General features: G+C 46.3%; 1 protein-coding gene across 1 annotated transcript in view; it reads left to right on the top strand.

Moving 5' to 3' along the window:
• Positions 1 to 19,033, top strand: part of LOC119442561 (acetyl-coenzyme A synthetase-like) — a 58,302-nt gene that overhangs the window by 16,142 nt on the left and 23,127 nt on the right. Inside the window, exons 3-7 of the mRNA XM_049662236.1 lie at positions 4,292 to 4,395; positions 6,577 to 6,649; positions 8,507 to 8,582; positions 10,806 to 10,911; positions 17,195 to 17,310. Coding sequence (XP_049518193.1) covers positions 4,292 to 4,395; positions 6,577 to 6,649; positions 8,507 to 8,582; positions 10,806 to 10,911; positions 17,195 to 17,310 — 475 coding nt within the window. The remainder of the gene's footprint in view (positions 1 to 4,291; positions 4,396 to 6,576; positions 6,650 to 8,506; positions 8,583 to 10,805; positions 10,912 to 17,194; positions 17,311 to 19,033) is intronic.

Raw genomic sequence — 19,033 nt, 5'->3', positions numbered from 1 at the left:
CTTCATGTACGTACACTTGTGCGACTGGGGTTGCCTACATTAGCTGGAGAGCGCCGCGTATTTTCTATCAGGGCGGAGCTCTGTGCTATAAATAACACTACAGGTAAAAATTCAGGTCGTTACTTCAGTTCTAATCAAAGACAGATGTCGTCAGTAGTGCTTTTGATCACTGCGTTGTGCAAGCCTGTATACGGAGCAGGCTATAATAAAAAATATTAATAAATACCGCATACATTTGTGGAACCGCATTATAGCAACCATTTCGCTTTAAAGATTTCTCGTGAGAAAATGCTGACCAAGAAATAAACAGGAACTAAAAAAAGTCGCAGTTTCGCCCGAAAGGCGAAGCAACGATTGCGATAGCAAATTAGTATGAAGCTATACGAAGCAAGGATACTAGTTTAATGGGCCGTATAAAGTTGTAAACATTCGCTTACTAACTAAATATACAAGCACGGTGTCACGCGCGCACAGGTAAACATTTACACATCTCGCTTGATGACCAAGCAAACTCGCGGTGAAAACGACGAAGTGAGAAAGCTCGCCAGCAGCAGCGGACAAATTGACCTTCGCGCTGTCTCTCGTCTTGCTTAAACGCGAACTAAACGTCGAAAGCACAGCGCATATGAAGCTACCGGCACTCGGCGCATGCACTTTGTCCCCATCGCAGATCGCTTTAGAGATGAGGCCCACGCGAGCGCGCACTTCGCCCACATCGAAGATCGCTTTCAAGCTACGGCGCCCGCACGGCCGCGCTGTGAGCAGCAGAGGACGGAGGAAAACGCAAGCCCCCCCCCCCCCCCCGCCCCCTTCTCTCCATCTCCGTCGCCTCGCCCCCGTTCTCGCGCGCGAAAAAGACCGCTCGTTGCCGCTCTGCGTTCCTCCCTCGCGTGCGCTACATTGATCCGCGATTACCGGCTCACCCTCGTACGCGTTCACTCACACACACAGCGTACGGCGCGCAGCGAGGATTTTATCGCCGTTGGACTTTATACGGAACCTCACGGCGACGGCGATGGCGATGGCGACGCCAACGGCAGAAATTACGCTTGGAGTGTCAATATAATTGCTATCTAATAAAATTATTCACAGTGACAAAAGGACTTAATCCGTGGCCCCATTCGTCGCAAGCCAAAAAAGTGATACGTGCATTACTGCAGTTACTGAAGTCGAGAGACCTCAATGATCGACTGGGGTTTCATGTGCACCTCCGAACGAAGCAACAACCTCAGTGCTTTTCTTTACATCCATTAACCCCTTTCCCTACGCGCAGGGTAGCAAAGTGGACGTGCGCCCAGTTGACTTTCCTGCTGTTTATTTCCTTTTATTGCGATAGCAATTATATGGACACTTCAAGCGGATTTCTGCCGTCGCCGTCGCCGTGAGTCCAAGGGCGATAAAGTCCAAGGGCGATAAAATCGTCACCGCGCGCCGTATGTGCGAGTGAAAGCGCGCGGGGGATGCGCGCTATCACGGAGAGCGAACGCACGCCGGAGAGCAAACGCGACTTCCGTCGCGCGAAAGGCCGAGGGGGTATGGGAGGGAGGGAGGTGGGGCGACGTTGTGCTGCGGCACCAAATGCGTATCTTGCAACCGGGCGCAATGGGAACTGGCCACTGAATCTCCCACGCGAGAGGAGGAAAGCGGGAAGGCAACGCGTGGAGGGAGGGGGTGGGGCAGCTTCTACTCTGCCAACAACTGTGCTTGTACTTTGCGCCGGTGCGGGATGTCGCGCGCACCGTATCTTGAAAGCGATCCCCACACGGCTCTGGCCTTTGTATGCGCTGTGCATTCGTCGCTCAGTTTCCGTTGAAGTGATAGACATGAACCTTCGCTCGCTGCGGCGGATGCGCTTGCTGCCAGCGTTTTGACAGTGGTTGTCTGTGGTCATTGAGTCTGATGTATTCATGTTTGCTTGTCCGCGCTGACACCACGCTTGTTAATTCAGTTAGTAAGCGAATGTGTCCAAGTTTATGCAGCCGATAAAACTACTACCCTTCGGGGCGAAATGCAAAAACACCCGTGTACGTTAAACACCCGTGCACGTTAAAGAACCCCAGGAGGTCCAAATTTCCGGAGTCCCCCACTACGGCGTGCCTCATAATCAGATCGTGGTTTTGGCACGTAAAACCCCATAATTTATTTTCTTTTTTAAAACTACTATCCCTACTCCGAATAGCTCTCTACTAATTTGCTATCGCAATTGATGCTTCGCCTTTCGGGCGAAACTGCGACATTTTTTTTCTCACTCGCTCTCTCTGCCATAGTTACTAGGTGTGCCGCCTGGCAAACTCTCCCCAGTATTTGTTTAATAGCCTCTCCCTCCCATACGGAGCATGCGTCACTTCTAGAGAAAAACCAAATCAATACGAATCAAATTAGCGCGCCTTCGATCAATGCACAGCGCGAGGTTGTGCAGGGCCATGAGCTGTGGGCGGTGACGAGAAAACACCAAGAAAAAACAGTCGGCGTTTGTCAACGCACAAGGCGAGTATTATCTATTTGCATGCGCAAAAAGGTCGTGGCGTATAGTAGTAAGAATACTCGTCTTGTAAGCGTTGTTGTTGTCGTCGTGGTGAATGCGACATTCTTGCTACAAGCTCAGATCGGACATATTCTTTTACTCAAGTTGTTCCACGCGGGAAACGAAGTTTGACGAGCAATAATAATCAGCCTATTTACTGTCGATCATAACTGGTGTTCATAGTAAAAAAATGTCGCAGTTTGGCCCGAAAGGCTGAAGCATCAATTGCGATAGCAAATAGTAGAGAGTTATTCGGGGTATAGGGATAGTAGTTTTATAGGCTGCATAAACTTGGACACATTCGCTTACTAACTGAATTAACAAGCGTGGTGTCAGCGCGCACAAGCAAACATGAATTGCTCACACTCAATGACTGCAGACAACCACTGTCAAAACGCTGGCAGCGAGCGCAGCCGTCGCAGTGAGCGAAGGCTCGTGCGGTCTATCGCTTCAACGGAAACTGAGCAGGCGAATGCACAGCGCATACAAAGGTCAGAGCAGTGTGGAGATCGCTTTCAAGATACGGTGCGCGTGACAGCCCGCACCGGCGCAAAGTACAATGGCAGTTGTTGGCAGAGTAGAAGCTGCCCCCCCCCTCCCTCCCACGCTGCCTTCCCGCTTTCCTCCTTTGAAGTGGGAGATTGAGTGGCCAGTTCCCCTTGCGCCCGGTTGCAAGATACGCATTTGGTGCCGCAGCACAGCGTCTGCCCCCCCCCTCCCTCCCTTCCATACCCCCACGGCCTTTCGCGCGACGGAAGTCACGTCCACCGTGCGTTCGCTCTCCGTGATGGCGCGCGTCCCCCGCGCGCTTTCATTCGCACATACGGTGCGCGGCGACGATATTATCGCCCTTGGACTTTATACGGAACCTCACGGCTACGGCGACGGCAGAAATCCGCTTGAAGTGTCCATATAATTGCTATCGCAATAAAATATTTGCCACCGTATTCAAGCTGTCGCCCCTGCAATCGCGGGAAAAGTATCTGCATGCGGCTGCTATTTAAAAGTCTCACGTTTTCATGAACACCAAGCAACGGTAAATTCCTTCTTCTGGAGTTCCAGCGTGTCCGAGCAGGAAAACATTAAAGGGTATCGCTTAGGAGTATGCTTTCGAATGGCTCTACTACATTTTGTGTAGTTTAAACGTACTCCACATGTCCTCGTTTTTCTGTGCAGCTTGTGGGAAGCCAACCAAGGGGAGGGGGGGGGGTATTCTTAAGTGTCTACCTAGTGGGCCTGTCCATTTCGTCAGCTGCTGAAGCGCTGATTGGCTGGGGGCGCCTGTCTCCTTCCGATGCCTACCCCAGCCCAGCCAATGAGAACTTCAGCAGCATACGAAATGGACATGTCCACTAGGTGGACACTTACAGAACACGCCCCCCCCCCCCCCCCGCCCCCGTGTTCTTGACGACTAAATAGCCGCCATGACGTGCACATTTACATCATTCCGATATGCATCACGGGTCAAAGGCGCGTTTATTAAGTACATTTCTTGCCACGCATTCTTCATGTAAAATCTCTCCCTCTCGGTTGATGTCTCTAAGGCAATGAACTGAACTGATATGATGTGCTGCGCAGCCACATGATTTTAACGCGTTCTCATGCCTGCAATCGTGAGTCAATGTACGAGAGGGAGGGCCAGTTATTTGAACAAACTTGCACTACAATTGAATGGAATACGGGGTTACGCATACTTCAGCGGGCGCGACCGCAACGTGGTGTTGAAGATGCATTGCAGGCTGTGTGACATTCTTTCCGTGCATGCAGGCGTATGCGAGGGCCACCTGGTCACCATCTACCTCCCCATGGTGCCCGAACTGGTGGTCGCTATGTTGGCATGCGCCAGGCTCGGAGCCGTGCACACTGTGGTGGTGAGTGACCGTATATCGTGGTAGAATTGGGGATTGTTTGCGATAGGAGTATAGATAGAGGAGGCGCGACGCCGGCAACTGGCAGCCATGACGCGATGGCAGAGGACGCTTTTGAAACGAAACGCCGGAAGCTGAAGACAATAATGAGACAGAAGAACGTATTCGAATATGCACTTCGTGTATCTGCCACGGCAGTCTTCCATCATGCGTTTTGTTGTATGCACTTTTTCACTGTACAGAAAGAAATGGGAGCAAACTCGCTAGCCTATTGTCTCGGTTCCTTCCTTAAAAAAAAAAGGAACTGTCAGCCCTTCTACTGGGGTGGAGATGAAGACCGGCGAAGCTGTACTATGGTGGGAATTATGTATTTATAATTATGACTATTAAGATGTGATGATGTAATTGGTTATTTGAACTATTAAAGAATGAGAAATATATACGATCCGGTGGTTTTCATTTATTTAGTGACCACAGGGATCATGGTCTTATGGTCGCTACGTTACACCGCCATAGGGTGTACAGCAAAGGTTGGCACGTTCTTCATAAACACGTCACCAGCGCCGCGCGCGTTCGGTGCGAACGCGGGCAAAACGCCGCCACCGTCGACAACAGTTCTGCGCGTTGTTTGTGAGACCGCACACAACCGCTGTCAAAACGCTGGCGTGAGCAAGCGCGCCAGCAGCAGCGAGTGAAGGTTCATGCGGTCTATCGCTTCAACGGAAACTGAGCGGCGAAAGCACAGCGTATACAAAGGTAGGAGCCGTGTTGCAGATAGCTTTCAAGATACGGTGCGCGCGACCTCCCGGCGCCGCGCAAAGTACAAGTTGCTCGCAGAGCAGAAGCCGCAACCCCTCCCTCCCGCGCTGCCTTCCCGCTGTCCTCCTTTCGTGTGGGAGATTGAGTCACCAGTTCTCCTTGCGCCCGGTCGCAAGATACGCATTTGGTGCCGCCAGCTAAACGTCGCCTCTCCTCCCTCCCTCCCGTCACCCCACGGCCTTTCGCGCGATGGAAGAAGTGGCGTTTGCTCTCCGACGTGCTTTCACTCGCACATGCAGCATACGGCCAATGAGAGTTTCTTTGTACATCCGGACGCGACCATCAACAACTGAGCCCTTAACAGCTTCGATGTAAAAAAAGAACAAAAAAGAAATATTTTCTCTTAACTTCACTGCAGTTCGCCGTGCCACATCTCACGTCAGCGTGGTAAGGTGATTTTAAGCGATTTGTTGAACGTGTCCTTATTCTTAACATACGCTGGACGTTGTCACGAGTGCCAAATGTCAATGTACGCCTTACCTGTAGCTCAAAGCACGGGCCGACAAATCATCCAGAAACCGTTTTTAAAAAGTATCTCTTTACGAGCTCATCTTAGCAACGTGTCACTTAAGGCTTGCTTTTACACAACGAGCATTCTTTTTTGCTTTTCCCCATTCTTTACCGATAATGGGATAGTTCGTTAGGCTGCGTGCTGATATGCATTGCATTCAGGTTAAGTTGCTTGAATGGAAACGTAAACGCGCTTACTTCAAAGCGCTAAACCAAAGGGAGGGTTAACACACAGGCGTAACGGAATCAGCACCACGATTCATCACCTTTAGCGCAGGGATTAATTCAGACCTCCTGGTGTTCTTCAATGCGCACCCAATGCACGGTACACGGAAGTTTCCGCAAATGCGACCGCCGTGGCTGGGATTCGATCCCGCGACCTCGTGCTTAGCAGCGCAACGCCGTAGCCACTAAGCAACCCCGGCGGGTACGGATAATGTAAAAGAAGTAAACAAACTTGTGCGCAATGTTGGGCACATGTTTGTACGTTCCGGTTACGTCGTCCTTGGTGGGAAAACCACAACGCAGGAAACGGAACGATGTCATACCTACCAGCTACAGTTTAAGCCTAATTGAAAACGAGTTACGTAGTACGTAGAATGCTGAAAAGAACTGAGTAAGATGTTTTAGTACGTAACAACGACTTTCGCATAAGAATGTCGTGCCCTGAATTCAAAATAAATATATATATATATATATATATATATATATATATATATATATATATATTCCTTGCAGAGGACTACTCAGGACTAACTTCTGCTGCGAAGTTTTCGTTCCGTAATGCGCCGGCATCGCCTTTTCGGCGCTGTTATGGTTGCTCTGCTTACTCTGCTTTCTGTCTCTCGCTCTCAGTTTGCAGGCTACTCGGCCGAGTCTCTTGCGCAGAGGATATACGACACTCAGTCGAGAATACTAGTCACCGCCGGTGAGTGCTGTTTGCTTATCCCTCTGGTCGATAAAAGCGTCATCTGTCTTCACTCGTGTTTCTTGCTTATAATTCGCATGTCGTTATTGATCGGAATCATCTTCCGCGAAGGTAATCGCGCTCGTCGTTGTAGATAAATGGTGCAACGGACAGACAACGCAAGGCGTTCCCATATCAAAAATGTTAAGGCAAGCTCTTCAAAATTGGCTCACCGGAGGTAACAAAGTGAAACGAAGAAAAGCCAGCGCATTACATGTACCTTCTTTCAGTGACAGCTGTGTCTAAATGTGTAAATATTGGATGAACCCTGCAGGGTCCTGCAGTTGATCCATTTATTATTATTATTACTTTTTTGATCCGCAGTATTTCCATCTGCTAATCTGCATCCCAACTTATGCAATTTCATGACAGCTGGCGTGCCACACGGGTTTACAGTCAAACGTACGCAAAATACTTGATCACTCAATAAAAAAAAATGCGTAACTATCAAGTGCGTGCACTGAGAGTTTTCTATACATCCGCTGTTGATACCTCGCTCTCCAACGCATTTGGACCGGCCGCTCTAGACTAAGAAAGCCAAATTCAGACTAATCCGGGGCTCCGCTCCTAGATTTCCATTTGATGCTAATATTCGCTTTCGGTCTTTTAATCTTAGGTTAACGGCTTTGACAACTCGCTGACGTCGAAATAGATCCTTGATTCTCGAAAGGTATTCAAGTAGCTCAAGCAGAAACACTGACGCAGCAAGGCACCAATACACGCCAACGCTACTATTGCCTCTTCTTACGTCCGTGTTCTTACTTGCACGACTATAGAATACCTTACGCATAGAGTTTCTCACGAACTCCATGACCTTACGATGTCATATCGACAAGCCCACATTGCAACTGTTGATTCTGAACACCTGAGATTGACTGACGCGGCACCTGTTGTCACGAAAATGCAGGCGCAACGTGTCCTCGGAAATCTTAACTTGATATCTGTTTTGATTGCACTATGTGTTTTGAGCTACAGATGGCACTGCAAGCGGTTTTCGTTCAGGGCAGTCTGCGTTAGCGTACCGTAATCGTTAATGGGTTGCGCTCCCAGAGACGGACACAACGTTGAACGCAGTGCTAATACCGCCATCTTTACGCTGTTATAAAGCTACACGAAGCCGACAGACAGTGAAACTTCATATGGCTCACCAGTATTAAATCACGACTCTCGGTTCAACTGATTCATCTCACTCTCTACTAAGGTGTCTGCCGATGCATAGCGATGCTATGCGTCTCCAAACAGCTTAATAGAAAGCCGCTAAGCTCCCACTTTCCGTCGAGCCATACGTGAGCATTCTTCTGCGCTTCCTTTCCGCAATGTATCATCGAATGCGGGAGGCATATATTAGAGGGCGACAGGTAGTGGACGTCTCGGGATACGTCTATTTTCTTCTCTCCTTGCGTTCGGTCGCTGTCATTACGGTACAGAGTTTAGCAGCAGTCAGCTACTTCCTTCGAGTGCGTATAGCTACCGAGATGCTTCTAGTAAACAAGGAAAACAATTAATAAAACGCCGACAGGCCGTCATCAAAAAATATGGAAACGAACGCCACGTGCCCCAACGATTGCTGAATGAGTGGCGACTACAGATAATCATTCCTTTTTTTTCTACTCTTTTTTTCTTTTTGGGAACTCTCCTAACGAGCTTCCTGCTTCTATTTGTTTTTATTATTATTTCCTCGGTCTACGTTACATAGTTTTTGCTGTGGATCTAACGCGAAGTAAACACAGCCGGCAAAGGAAAGCAGCGTAGCTTCAGCATTCCACTGATCCGTTCCTTGTTTCCTTGTCCTTTTCTCTTCTTCTTTCTTTCTTACAGATGGAAGCTGGAGAGGCAAGAAGCTCATTCTACTCAAGCCGATCGCCGACGAAGCGATTGAACTGTGCCGACAGAAGTACGACGTAACAGTTAACGTTTTATTTTTTATTTTTTATTTTTTGCCACGTAGTGAAATAGCCACGAATCACTGACGACGTCGAAGAAAAAGGCGTGAGGACGTCGCCCTCAAAATCCAGCGTTCTGCATTCGGAATTTGAAGGGGTAGAAAAAAACATAGTAGAGTTACTGGGTGGGCGTGGGCCGCAGAAAAAACGAGAGATACGGAAAGAGAGAGATAAACTTTGCTTACAAACAGCTCTTTGTCCGAGTAATTAAGGTACGAACTAGAGGTCGGCGAATATCAACTTCTTCGGATACAAGTAGTAAGAATCGATTATCGAAACGAATGTCGGATAATCAAACGCAAACGCATATATATATATATATATATATATATATATATATATATATATATACAGCAGGACTAATTTATTTTGGAATAATTGGGTACCACGCCTTTACTGCCAAATGCAAAATTGACAGCTAGCCATCAGATAGGAAGGATCAGTTTTAAACACAATATCACTAATTGTCCTTTAAAAAAATTGCTCAAACAGTTTTCAACATATTTAGAGCATTTCGCAGACGAAGCAGGAGGAGAGGTGTTGCTTGCTGCAGGCCGACCTAGCCTCGCGAAAGTTGCCGGCAATAAACTTTCCAAGAATGAATAGCTGCTGTAATACTAGCTTTCCAAAACACTTTATAAATGGTTGCCGAAAGCCAGAAGTTGTGGGAGAAAGAAAAAAAAAAGTTGCTGAGGACTTGTGTGCCGTAAAGCACGCGTAAATGTGCCCTTTACAAGGACAACATCACAAGTTGTAGCCTAACAGAGAAAACTGTTGCATAACTAGACTGCCAAAAACACTAAATGTCAGGCTACAAGCAATACTCACAGGTTGTCATGTAGGCTGAAAGCAAAGCTCGCATTATCCATTTTGTTCCTGCATTGCTTCAAATTTTTGTCGTTGACTCGCATCCGATCATTCGCGGTACTTCGAAATATGCGATTTGCGATTCGATCGGACGGAGAACAGTGACAAGATTTTAGCAGTCGGCTGTTGCGAAAGTTTGGTTAGTTTTTTTTATTATTCGAAAATAATGAATAGGTTCGTTTCGAATACGAATTGTGTGTAGTATTTGATTCGTATTCGAAACTTGGGATATTCGCCCACATCTAGTACAAACAGATCGCAATATGCGCCCACTTCGTAGAGAAGACAGTTGCTTTTTTAACGACTATAGTATATACGTACTCACGTTTGCGTCAACATGAATACTTTTCGTGCGATTATAGAACGTTAACGTTCGCCTTACAGGTGACGGCCAATTAAAGCTACTTCCAGCTTAACTAAGCAGTTTTGCACACCGAGTCACTCGCGCGTCCGGGCTCATCATCTCTTGGTTTTCCACACGTGCCTCTCTGAGTGTACTGGCTCAAAGACTGGCTGATTGGCCCACTGATTTCTCCCACGGAGACGTCATGGCGTGTGCTATTCCCGAAGCAATAAATGGAAATGAAGCGCGTTGTCATTGTAGCTCAGGATAAATTTCTTCCACAAAACGCAGAATAGACGCTAATGTCAATGTATCAGAAGCTTCATTTTACTTTTTGTTTCGACGTGAGGCTGCTTCGACTATAATGCGGCGTTTAGGGTGTGGTTAAAACCTAAAAATTGTGCTGTAAAGAGAGCCAATGAGCTGTCTCGTATTTTATTTAAAACTTAGATCAACAAAAGGCTGCTTAACTGAGCTAGTTGGTTCATTTTTCGAGGATTGTAGCAGCAGAAGATTGTGGAACACAGACACGGAAAGAAACGAGCAGACGTGGACGTGGCTGCACTGTCAACTGATTTCTTTATTGAAATTTCCGCGCTTTTTATTCCGTCGCGAAACAGACCATGCATTCTTTTCAAAAAGCCCCAGGAAGATAAAAAGGGCGAGATTTGGCGACGAAATAAAAAGCGCGCCAATTTCAATAAAGAAATCAGTTTACAGTGCAGCTACGTCCACGTATGTTTGTTCCTGTCTCTGTGTTCTACAGTCTTCTGCTGCCACAATTGTCGAAAAAGTTAGATCAACAGTGACGTGAGTCTAGAACACGGGCGCTCGTTTACAACATTAGATGACGATTTCCGAGGAACCAAGTATAGAGTGGATTTTTTTTAATGCCTTATCCTTGTACAGTTCCTGTTCATGTTGTGAAATTTACTCTCGCGTCTGTCGGCACTGGTGCGCGCAGGAACCACGCCGTTGATTCGTGCATCGTCCTCCGCCACCTTTTGTCAAGCGACCTTCGTTCGGGAGGCAACCTGCTCAATGGCTATTCGAAAGAATCTCTCGAAATTGTGAGTGTACAAATACCGTTTATCCTCCCCACCTACCTCCTTCCCACAATGACAGTATCCAAAGTGAGAAATAAGCACGTTAAGCACTTCGTTCTGGCGGTGGATTCTGTCGGTTAGAATGTAGCATGTGGAGTGTTTATTTCGGCAAATACACAGAATAAACAGTGATAATAGTCCAGTGCGCTTAAGCTATTGGTTTGAGTGCGTGGCTGGGCAGCATCGGTTTAGGTGAGCATGACCATGCGTCAGCGTATATCATGGAGGAAATAAAAAAAAAATATGAAAGAAAGCAAAAACAAACAATGCGCTCGAACAACAACAACAAAAAAAAAAAATCTTAACATCACCTGTATAAGAATGATGAACTGGGACCGAAATGGAAGATTTGAAGCCTGTCATCCGGGGAGTTCATATGCCCATTCCCTGACATATGGAAAAAGTTGACGTTTCTATTTTCTACAGCGTAATGAATAGCGGCCAATTTCAACCAGAAAACGGAAACTGAGCTGCCGGAGAGTTTAGCAGATGCAGAACGCAGAACGCAAAACGCCCTCATCAGATGTCCGTGGGTGATGTGACCGATTACGCCGTGCAGTCGGGGAAACATGAAGCGAGCAAGACCACTGCTTGATAAGGATTCTAGCTTTATCCGCGCCCGATGGTGAACGGTAGATGCTCGCGTTTACGGTGATGAACATAAACGTTGCGTGAGATTACACGTTGCGCAGAATGAAAATGAACACAGTTGTAAGCATCGCGTTTAGTTGTATGGCACTGAATTGGCACTGAAGCTTTAGCTCGGGCCCAACTCCGACGCGGCCTATTAAAATACATGAAAAACGCAGAAACGCTTTTGTGAGATAACACCTCGACCGATTTTAATGAAACTTGTCGTATTTGAGAGAGCGAGAGAGAGAGAGAGAGAAATTCTGGGGACTATTGGAAACGGTAATTTGATTTAGGGCCCGAAATTATTTAAAGGAATTTTTAAAATTCATAAGTTTAAAAAAAAGTAGAAGCCCGAAGTTTACAAATTCGTAGCTCTGCACCAAGAATAGACATCGTAGTTCTGTAAACAGCATCCATTAGATCATTCAAAGCATTCAACGCGAACAAATTAGATATGTCAATTTATATCTTACGTGAATTTGTTGTATTGTTTCCATGGGCCGGTCTTGCAAAAGCTATACTCACAGATTACTCGTTTTATTGAGAGCCATCTGTAACACATCAGTTTTGTCCGCTTTAGATGTACTATTAGGTGCTCAGTACAGAACTGTGATATCGCCGACTATTGCTGAGTTACAGAGTAGTAAACATGGTAGTTTCGTTTTCTGAGAATTTGCAATTCTTAACAATTGTTTTTTTTTCATATTGACGACATAAATCAAAAATTCTCTACCAACAGTCACTAGAGTTCAACTTTTTCTTCTAAATACAACAAACCTCATCAAATTTGGAGCAGATGGTTGCCGAGAAAAACGATTTCTCCTTTCCCATGTGCTTAGATAGGAGCCCCCCAACTAAAGCTTCCTCATTTCACGTTGACACCATATGCTTTGGATCTACATTATTATTATTATTATTATTATTATTATTATTATTATTATTATTATTATTATTATTATTATTATTATTATTATTATTATTATTATTTCGAGTGACTGCCGTCGTGTGTTTTATTTAACGCCACAATAGCTGCAAGGATTCACTTCACATCATCCTTTGAACAATTTAACGTTGCGGAGAAGCCCGCGACACATTTGACCATGACAGCAACGCCCGGCAAAACGAAGACACAGCAACAGAAAAAATATTGTTTCTGTGTCTTCTTTTTGCTGCGCGCTGCTATCATGCATAACTTCCAACAGGCCCGATTCACCAATCCTTGTGCAGATGTATTTGTTTCTAACATTTCCAATTACGTAATAAATTAATCAAACCGAGGTGACCGGCGGGTACAGGGTGGACCTGATTAAGTGCATGAATCCTTCCTGAACTTCGTACTGTCCATTTCATAACAGCTGGTCGTGTTGCTCTTTCTTGGTAACGTTAGTGACACGTGACACAAACTCACGCTATCCGACATTGTGGCACGTTTAGCCACGCACATGTTTAAACAAAACGATCGGGTCGGAGATGTCATGCGTCTGTGAGGTTAGATCCGCCCGTAAACAACAACACCAACTGCAACAACAAGAAAAACCGCAACCTCTTCATCATCATTTTCTTGTTCCCCCCACCCTTATTCCACCTCCTGCTCCTTCTACGTTTTATTCGCATTGACCTTGTTTTCGAGAGTTACCTTCATTTGACTGATTTTCTTTACAACTCAAGCACATGCTACATACTTCGGGCAGAGCGTGGTTACTTGGTAGGGCCACGTTACTTTCCTGTTTCCTTCTATAGGCGCATTATGGCGGTCGGAAGGCGTTTACCATGAACGTTTCCAAAAGGTCGACCATATACAAAAGAAAGATAAGCCTATAAAAGCACAGACCCATTAGGCCCGCCTATATCCCTTTTGTAGACGCGCTGCCGGGAGCACAGCAATCAAATTATCCCTCATAATAGGCTGCACATCGTATGGTGCTTGGGCCCTGGGGAGAGACGTTAAGAAAAGTTTCACACTAATATCTCTCTTTTTTTTGTCTTCTTAAAATTTTGACTTTTTTGACAGAGCTGGAACAAACAATTATCTTAATTTCCAACCCCAAGGACGTCTATATCACTCGGATTTGAGACATTTGCTGTAAAATACTGTTAGGGGCACATTACGCGTTGACCAAATTAAGGCGAACAAAGTGTTACGCACCAGTACTGCTGAAATAAATGCAGGCTGTCCCCGACTTCCACTTAGCCGAATGTCCTGAATATTTTTTTTTCGGGCAAAACAGGTACAAGGTTTGCCCGCGAGGTAAGGCAAAAGGAGGGCCTAAACCTCCTGACTAGTCCTTACCTCGCTGTTGTTTAACGTTCCTCTATATACTTAACGTAGCCGTCGAACTTCCTGGAATGAGGCATAGAGTCGTATATCTCGACTTAGGTTTTTCAACTGCGATTCAGCAACTGCCTTTAGCGATTCTCGAGGCCAAAGTGCTCGTTTTCGGGTGCTTTCAATAGCGGGGCGTTTCCCAAGAAACTTATCCCTGCGAACACCCAGGGGATCTCGGCCGTCTGATAGGCGGACGGAGGCTGCGTCCGCCCTCGTGAATTGCTGGCACCATTAAAGTTGAATCTCTCTCTCTCTCTCTCTCTCTGCGAGAACCACCCGAGAGCTGTTTTGAAGCGCAGTGACGAGTTCAGCCGTGCAGTGACGCTGTCATTGCTTCCCTGAAGTCAGAGCCGAGCGCCAAATAAGGATCGTGTCAGTCCATTATCGGCGCTCACTGTCCAGCAACTCGTTTTCACTAAATTTATTCGGGCAACGTTTCCGCGTGTTCCCACGTGTCACTCAATGTGCTCAACAGAGTTCAAAACACTTTTGTTGCCTTAAAAGGCTATCTTTACTTTCACTTACTGGCGCCATCTCGGTGAGGACGAGGTTTTATTGTGTCGTTGACACCGGATATATCGTAAACAAGGCCTTTTTTTATTCGCAGAAAAAAAAGAAAAAAAAAGAACACTTCTGCTGCACGACAGCTACGTTAGTTCAAGAGTCAGATATTGAGTGACGGTCCCTAAATTCGTGCAAAAGAGTGAGTTACGTCACTCGCACTTACTGCGGGGCGACGGAAATTGTCGCTAGATGCTACGAGACATTTTGGCAGCGTCGTTATTTTTGGCAGCACCAATATGACGGCATTCAGCATCCTCAGAAGCGACCGAGATTACGGTGCATTAATCTGGCGGGGAAACTATTGCTGGTGTCTATGCTTTACATGTACAGCAGAAGAAAAAAAAGAAGAATAGGAAGAACGAACAAAAAAAAAAAAGAACCAGCGGAATAATAAAAAAAATAAGGGGGGGGGGGGGGGGTCTCTCTGCGACATTCGTTACGAGACGCACGGGTAGGTTGTTGAACTCTGTTTCCCGTTAATCGTTTCGTAATTCTCTGTCTGTGTAGTCGACACGGCGGATATGGTGAATGGGCTTCACTGTCCTGCAGCAGGAGCAGATCGTTACACCCTAACAGTATGTCGTGTTTCGCAAGCGGTGCACCAAAATCCGAATTCAAATCCTAATAACGCTCAGTATATGAATGGGACACTTCATCGCGCATTTACTTATTAGTGGTGGGCGTTGGTAATATGCTAGATCTCGTGTCTATTTTTTTTTCACTACTGCAGATTAACGATAGACGAATTAAAAAAAACTTCCTGCTGCAAGATGTCGATAACAAGCGCTGCCGATGTCCCCAGTCAATCAGTGAATTTTCTATCGCATTATTTGAACAATCCATCGATGGACCCTCCCTCGCGTGCTCGAATAATTCATAATTGGTTGATTAATCAGCACAAACACGCATTTTCGACTCAGTAACACTACACGTTCTGTTTTCTGAGCCCGAGGCCCCCTCCCCCCGACACGTTCTGTTTCGTGCAAAAGCCACCTTTTGTTCTGTGACAGCTCGGCTCCTTTGGTGCGACGACCATAGCTATGTCCAATGATTACCCCTGAGGCCACTCGATCGTTCGATAAGCGCCCGCATTCAGGATCTGAAAGTGCCGCGCAAACTTTTCCATCATGCAGCTGCAGAATGAAACACAGCTCGGTCGGCTCGGTGTCGATGCTTCCTCGTGCGAAAAAAAAAAAAAGAAAACATGCCTGGCAGCTTTGACGCGGTGGTAAATTAAAGTGCATAAATACCTCCTGTCAAAGCACTGTACAAAAGGACAAGTGACATGACCGCAGTGCAATCAGGATCAAAAGGCATTCGCGGCTCACGTGCACATGCAGCATTCCATTTGCCGCTGGAATCGGTTCACGCCGAGCTCCAGCAGCTGCGGTTGCCTGGAACCTTCGTTCGTGGCAGCCTACGTCACAAAGGCTGGCGCGGCAGAGCGCTGCAAGCTTCGGTGTATAGTGTTGCACATCTCACTTGGTTCCGAAAAAAAAAAAGGAATCACGGCGTTTTAAACTTCGAAAAATAAAATAAAAAAACATAAATAAAGACAAGTCATAGTTGTACGATAAAATTAAGAACTAACAATTCATGTTCGTCAGGAGGAGAAGAAAATTTGTAACGCAGCTACGTTTACCGAGAAGAATCGCGAGAAACCAGATGCTCGATGTTTGACTCTGTTAAAGCATGTAGGCATACGCCTGCATGCTTTAACAGCGCAGTGCGGCTTGCCAGCGAAGTGTGGTGAAATGAAACAGGCAAAGCGTGCTTCCTGATGAAGCCTACACCGAGGGTTTATAGACGTGAGGCTGTCGTGGGTCGGCAAAACTAAACAGAACACTTCAAGTAATTAAAATATACAGTCGTGCTTATAAATGCATGAAAACCATTACGATAAGCGTTGCACAAAGGGTGGCCATAGAGTTACGCCAAGAGAGATAGAGGGGGGCAAAGGAAAGACAGGGAGGTTAACCAGAGATTATCTCTGGCTGGCTACCCTGTACCGAGGAGGGGCTAAAGGGATGCGATAGGTGAGAGAGACGAAAATAATAAGAGAACCCCCCCCCCCCCCACACACACACACACGCACACAAAATAGAACTGTTTCTGTGGGCACTGTCACGCAGTCTGCGAAGGCGTTCTTAGTGTTACACCGTGTCAACGTCCCATCCTACGTCACACAGTGTACAGTCACAATTTGTCACAAAGTCCGGTGTCTTTTAAATAACGTAGCAGTGACTTCATAGCGGCTCGCGCTGATGTTCGTGTAGGCCAGTTTCCAAGGATGTTGTTTTCCGTTATTGGGCGCTTGACCAGTCGGTCAAAGTACACGACAAACACGGCAGGAAAGAAAAACAACTTGTTTAGTAATAACCACATGTAGCCAAGAGACAACTAAACCAAGGAATGCATGGGAGAAATCAACTTTTTCTTTGTTGAAATGCAGAATTAACGAGGACAATCAAAATTAAAGCGGTACAAAGGGCACCTTGCCGCTGGTGGGAGCCGAACCACGGACCTTCGCACAACTTTCTCTTTTTCTCTTTTTGTTTCTTTTTTTTAATCTACCTGATCTCTTTCCACCTCGCTTTCTCCTCCCCAACGTAAGGTAGAAAACTGGAAGTTATTCTGTTTACTACCCCTGCCATGCTTCATGGTCTTCTTTTCTCTTCAAGACCCGTAATTTTTGCCCCTCCTACTCTTTCCGTCGGTACGCAGCAAGAAGGAACCGAGGATGTCTACTCCTGGTGGCACGATGAAGTGAGTCGCCAGAGCACAGATTGCGACGTCGTCTGGGTCGAGGCCGAACACCCGCTGTTTCTTCTCTACACGAGGTTGGTGCTTCTCATTGTGAGCGACCGTCATCACCGCTCGCATATCTCACGCAGTAACCACACACGTCGTCTCGTTGCCCCACCGTTGTTCTACCCCAGTGTGCACAGCGAACTAGTCCAATCGTACATCCTACTGAAGGGTTTAGCTTCGAAGCGTACAAGGCATTACTTTTTCTGGTATGCACTCTTATGTGCAGACTAATCAATAGTCTGATTCGGTAAGGTAATGCACTCATTCGTACACTCAGAGCTGAGAACCATTTAACGACCTCGGAAAAGTATGAACCGGCTGATTTCACTAGTTCAGTAGGTTGTAACCGTAAACAGGAACCACTTTGCAGCCACAGTGTCGCTGCGGCTGCACCGCCTAATATTCGGTTTTGATTTTCGTTCAACGCCCAAAAGTGTGCCATGTTTCTGTCGCCGTTCTTTGACAGAGGCTTCTGTTATGCAGTGGAATTAATGACCATGACGATGCAGAGTGCACGGCATCGTCATTATTTCTGCTTCGGTCAGCGCAGAGGTAACATATTTGGCTCGACTCGTTCTCGACACTATATACCCCACAAAACTGCCCAATTTCTTCTGCTGCTGTCATTTTTCTTCATCTTTCATAAGCATCCAATTGTCTGATCTAAAGTAGGTGGCAGGAGTAGCAGTGCTTGATCAGCCTTTTCTACGACGACTCGAAGTAGTTAAAGTGTGCGAATTTTGAGCTGTCCGTCCAACATGAGAGCTCAAATGTGTGCAAGTGGCGACGTCAGCTTTGCACGGAGGTACGACGGATTGCTGGCTATGAACGGTACCACAAATAAATAAATAATAAATAAATAAATAAATAAATAAATAAATAAATAAATAATAAATAAATAAATAAATAAATAAATAAATAAGGAAGGAAAGAAAGAAAGAAAGAAGAAGAAAGAAAGAAAGAAAGAAAGAAAGAAAGAAAGAAAGAAAGAAAGAAAGAAAGAAAGAACGATTAGTCGCACTGTACTGCCTCTTAAACTGTTCGCCTTTAAAGTTGGCTTTCTTACAGGTCAAGCATGCACACGGTGAGAGACAGAGAGACAGCTTTACGGGAGGAGGGGGGGGGGGGGGGGGGGGGGGGTTGAAGATGCGAGTATGTGCTGTGGAGGGTTTTGCGCTCCCGAAGAACCGAACATAGAAGTACGATGCCCTACAATGGCAAGAAATTTTCTTTAACAGAACAATTTCTTTTTCTGAGCGCCGAACCTTGCATCTCAGCAACGCAGCAGGAAGGTCAACGTTGCTGAATAGCCGTAGCATGTACATATATTGGTGAAGCGTGTGCCGAGGAACGGGGATTCGCGGAAATGGAAGCCCATGCAAATTTAACTGTCTTGAATGTACAGGAAGCTTACCGGTCCGGTCTACGGGCTGGTGGCGAAGCCAGAGAGTAGTGCCTTGGCGTAAGGAATATAATCAGACCCTGTGATAAACACGGGAAAGAGGTTACCCCGTGAATAAGGCTGGAAACATCCCAAAAAATTCGGTCCCGGCTGTGCTGCTATCCAAAGCACTCGCACTGATACATTTGTTACACTGGCTATCAAGTGATAGGCGAGGAGTGTGATAATAGAAAGGTACGGGGGGCTAACCAGATCTGAGTGCGGTTGAATACAGTTGTAGGTTAAGGCAAGAAATTGATTCAGAGGAGAGGATAGGACAGAGATTTGGGAAATCTGAAGATGTAGACGAA

This window comes from Dermacentor silvarum, chromosome 2, assembly GCF_013339745.2.
Source record: "Dermacentor silvarum isolate Dsil-2018 chromosome 2, BIME_Dsil_1.4, whole genome shotgun sequence".
NCBI lineage: Eukaryota > Metazoa > Arthropoda > Arachnida > Ixodida > Ixodidae > Dermacentor > Dermacentor silvarum.
Note: the sequence above shows the minus strand (reverse complement) of the source record. Positions and strands in the feature narration are given on the sequence as shown.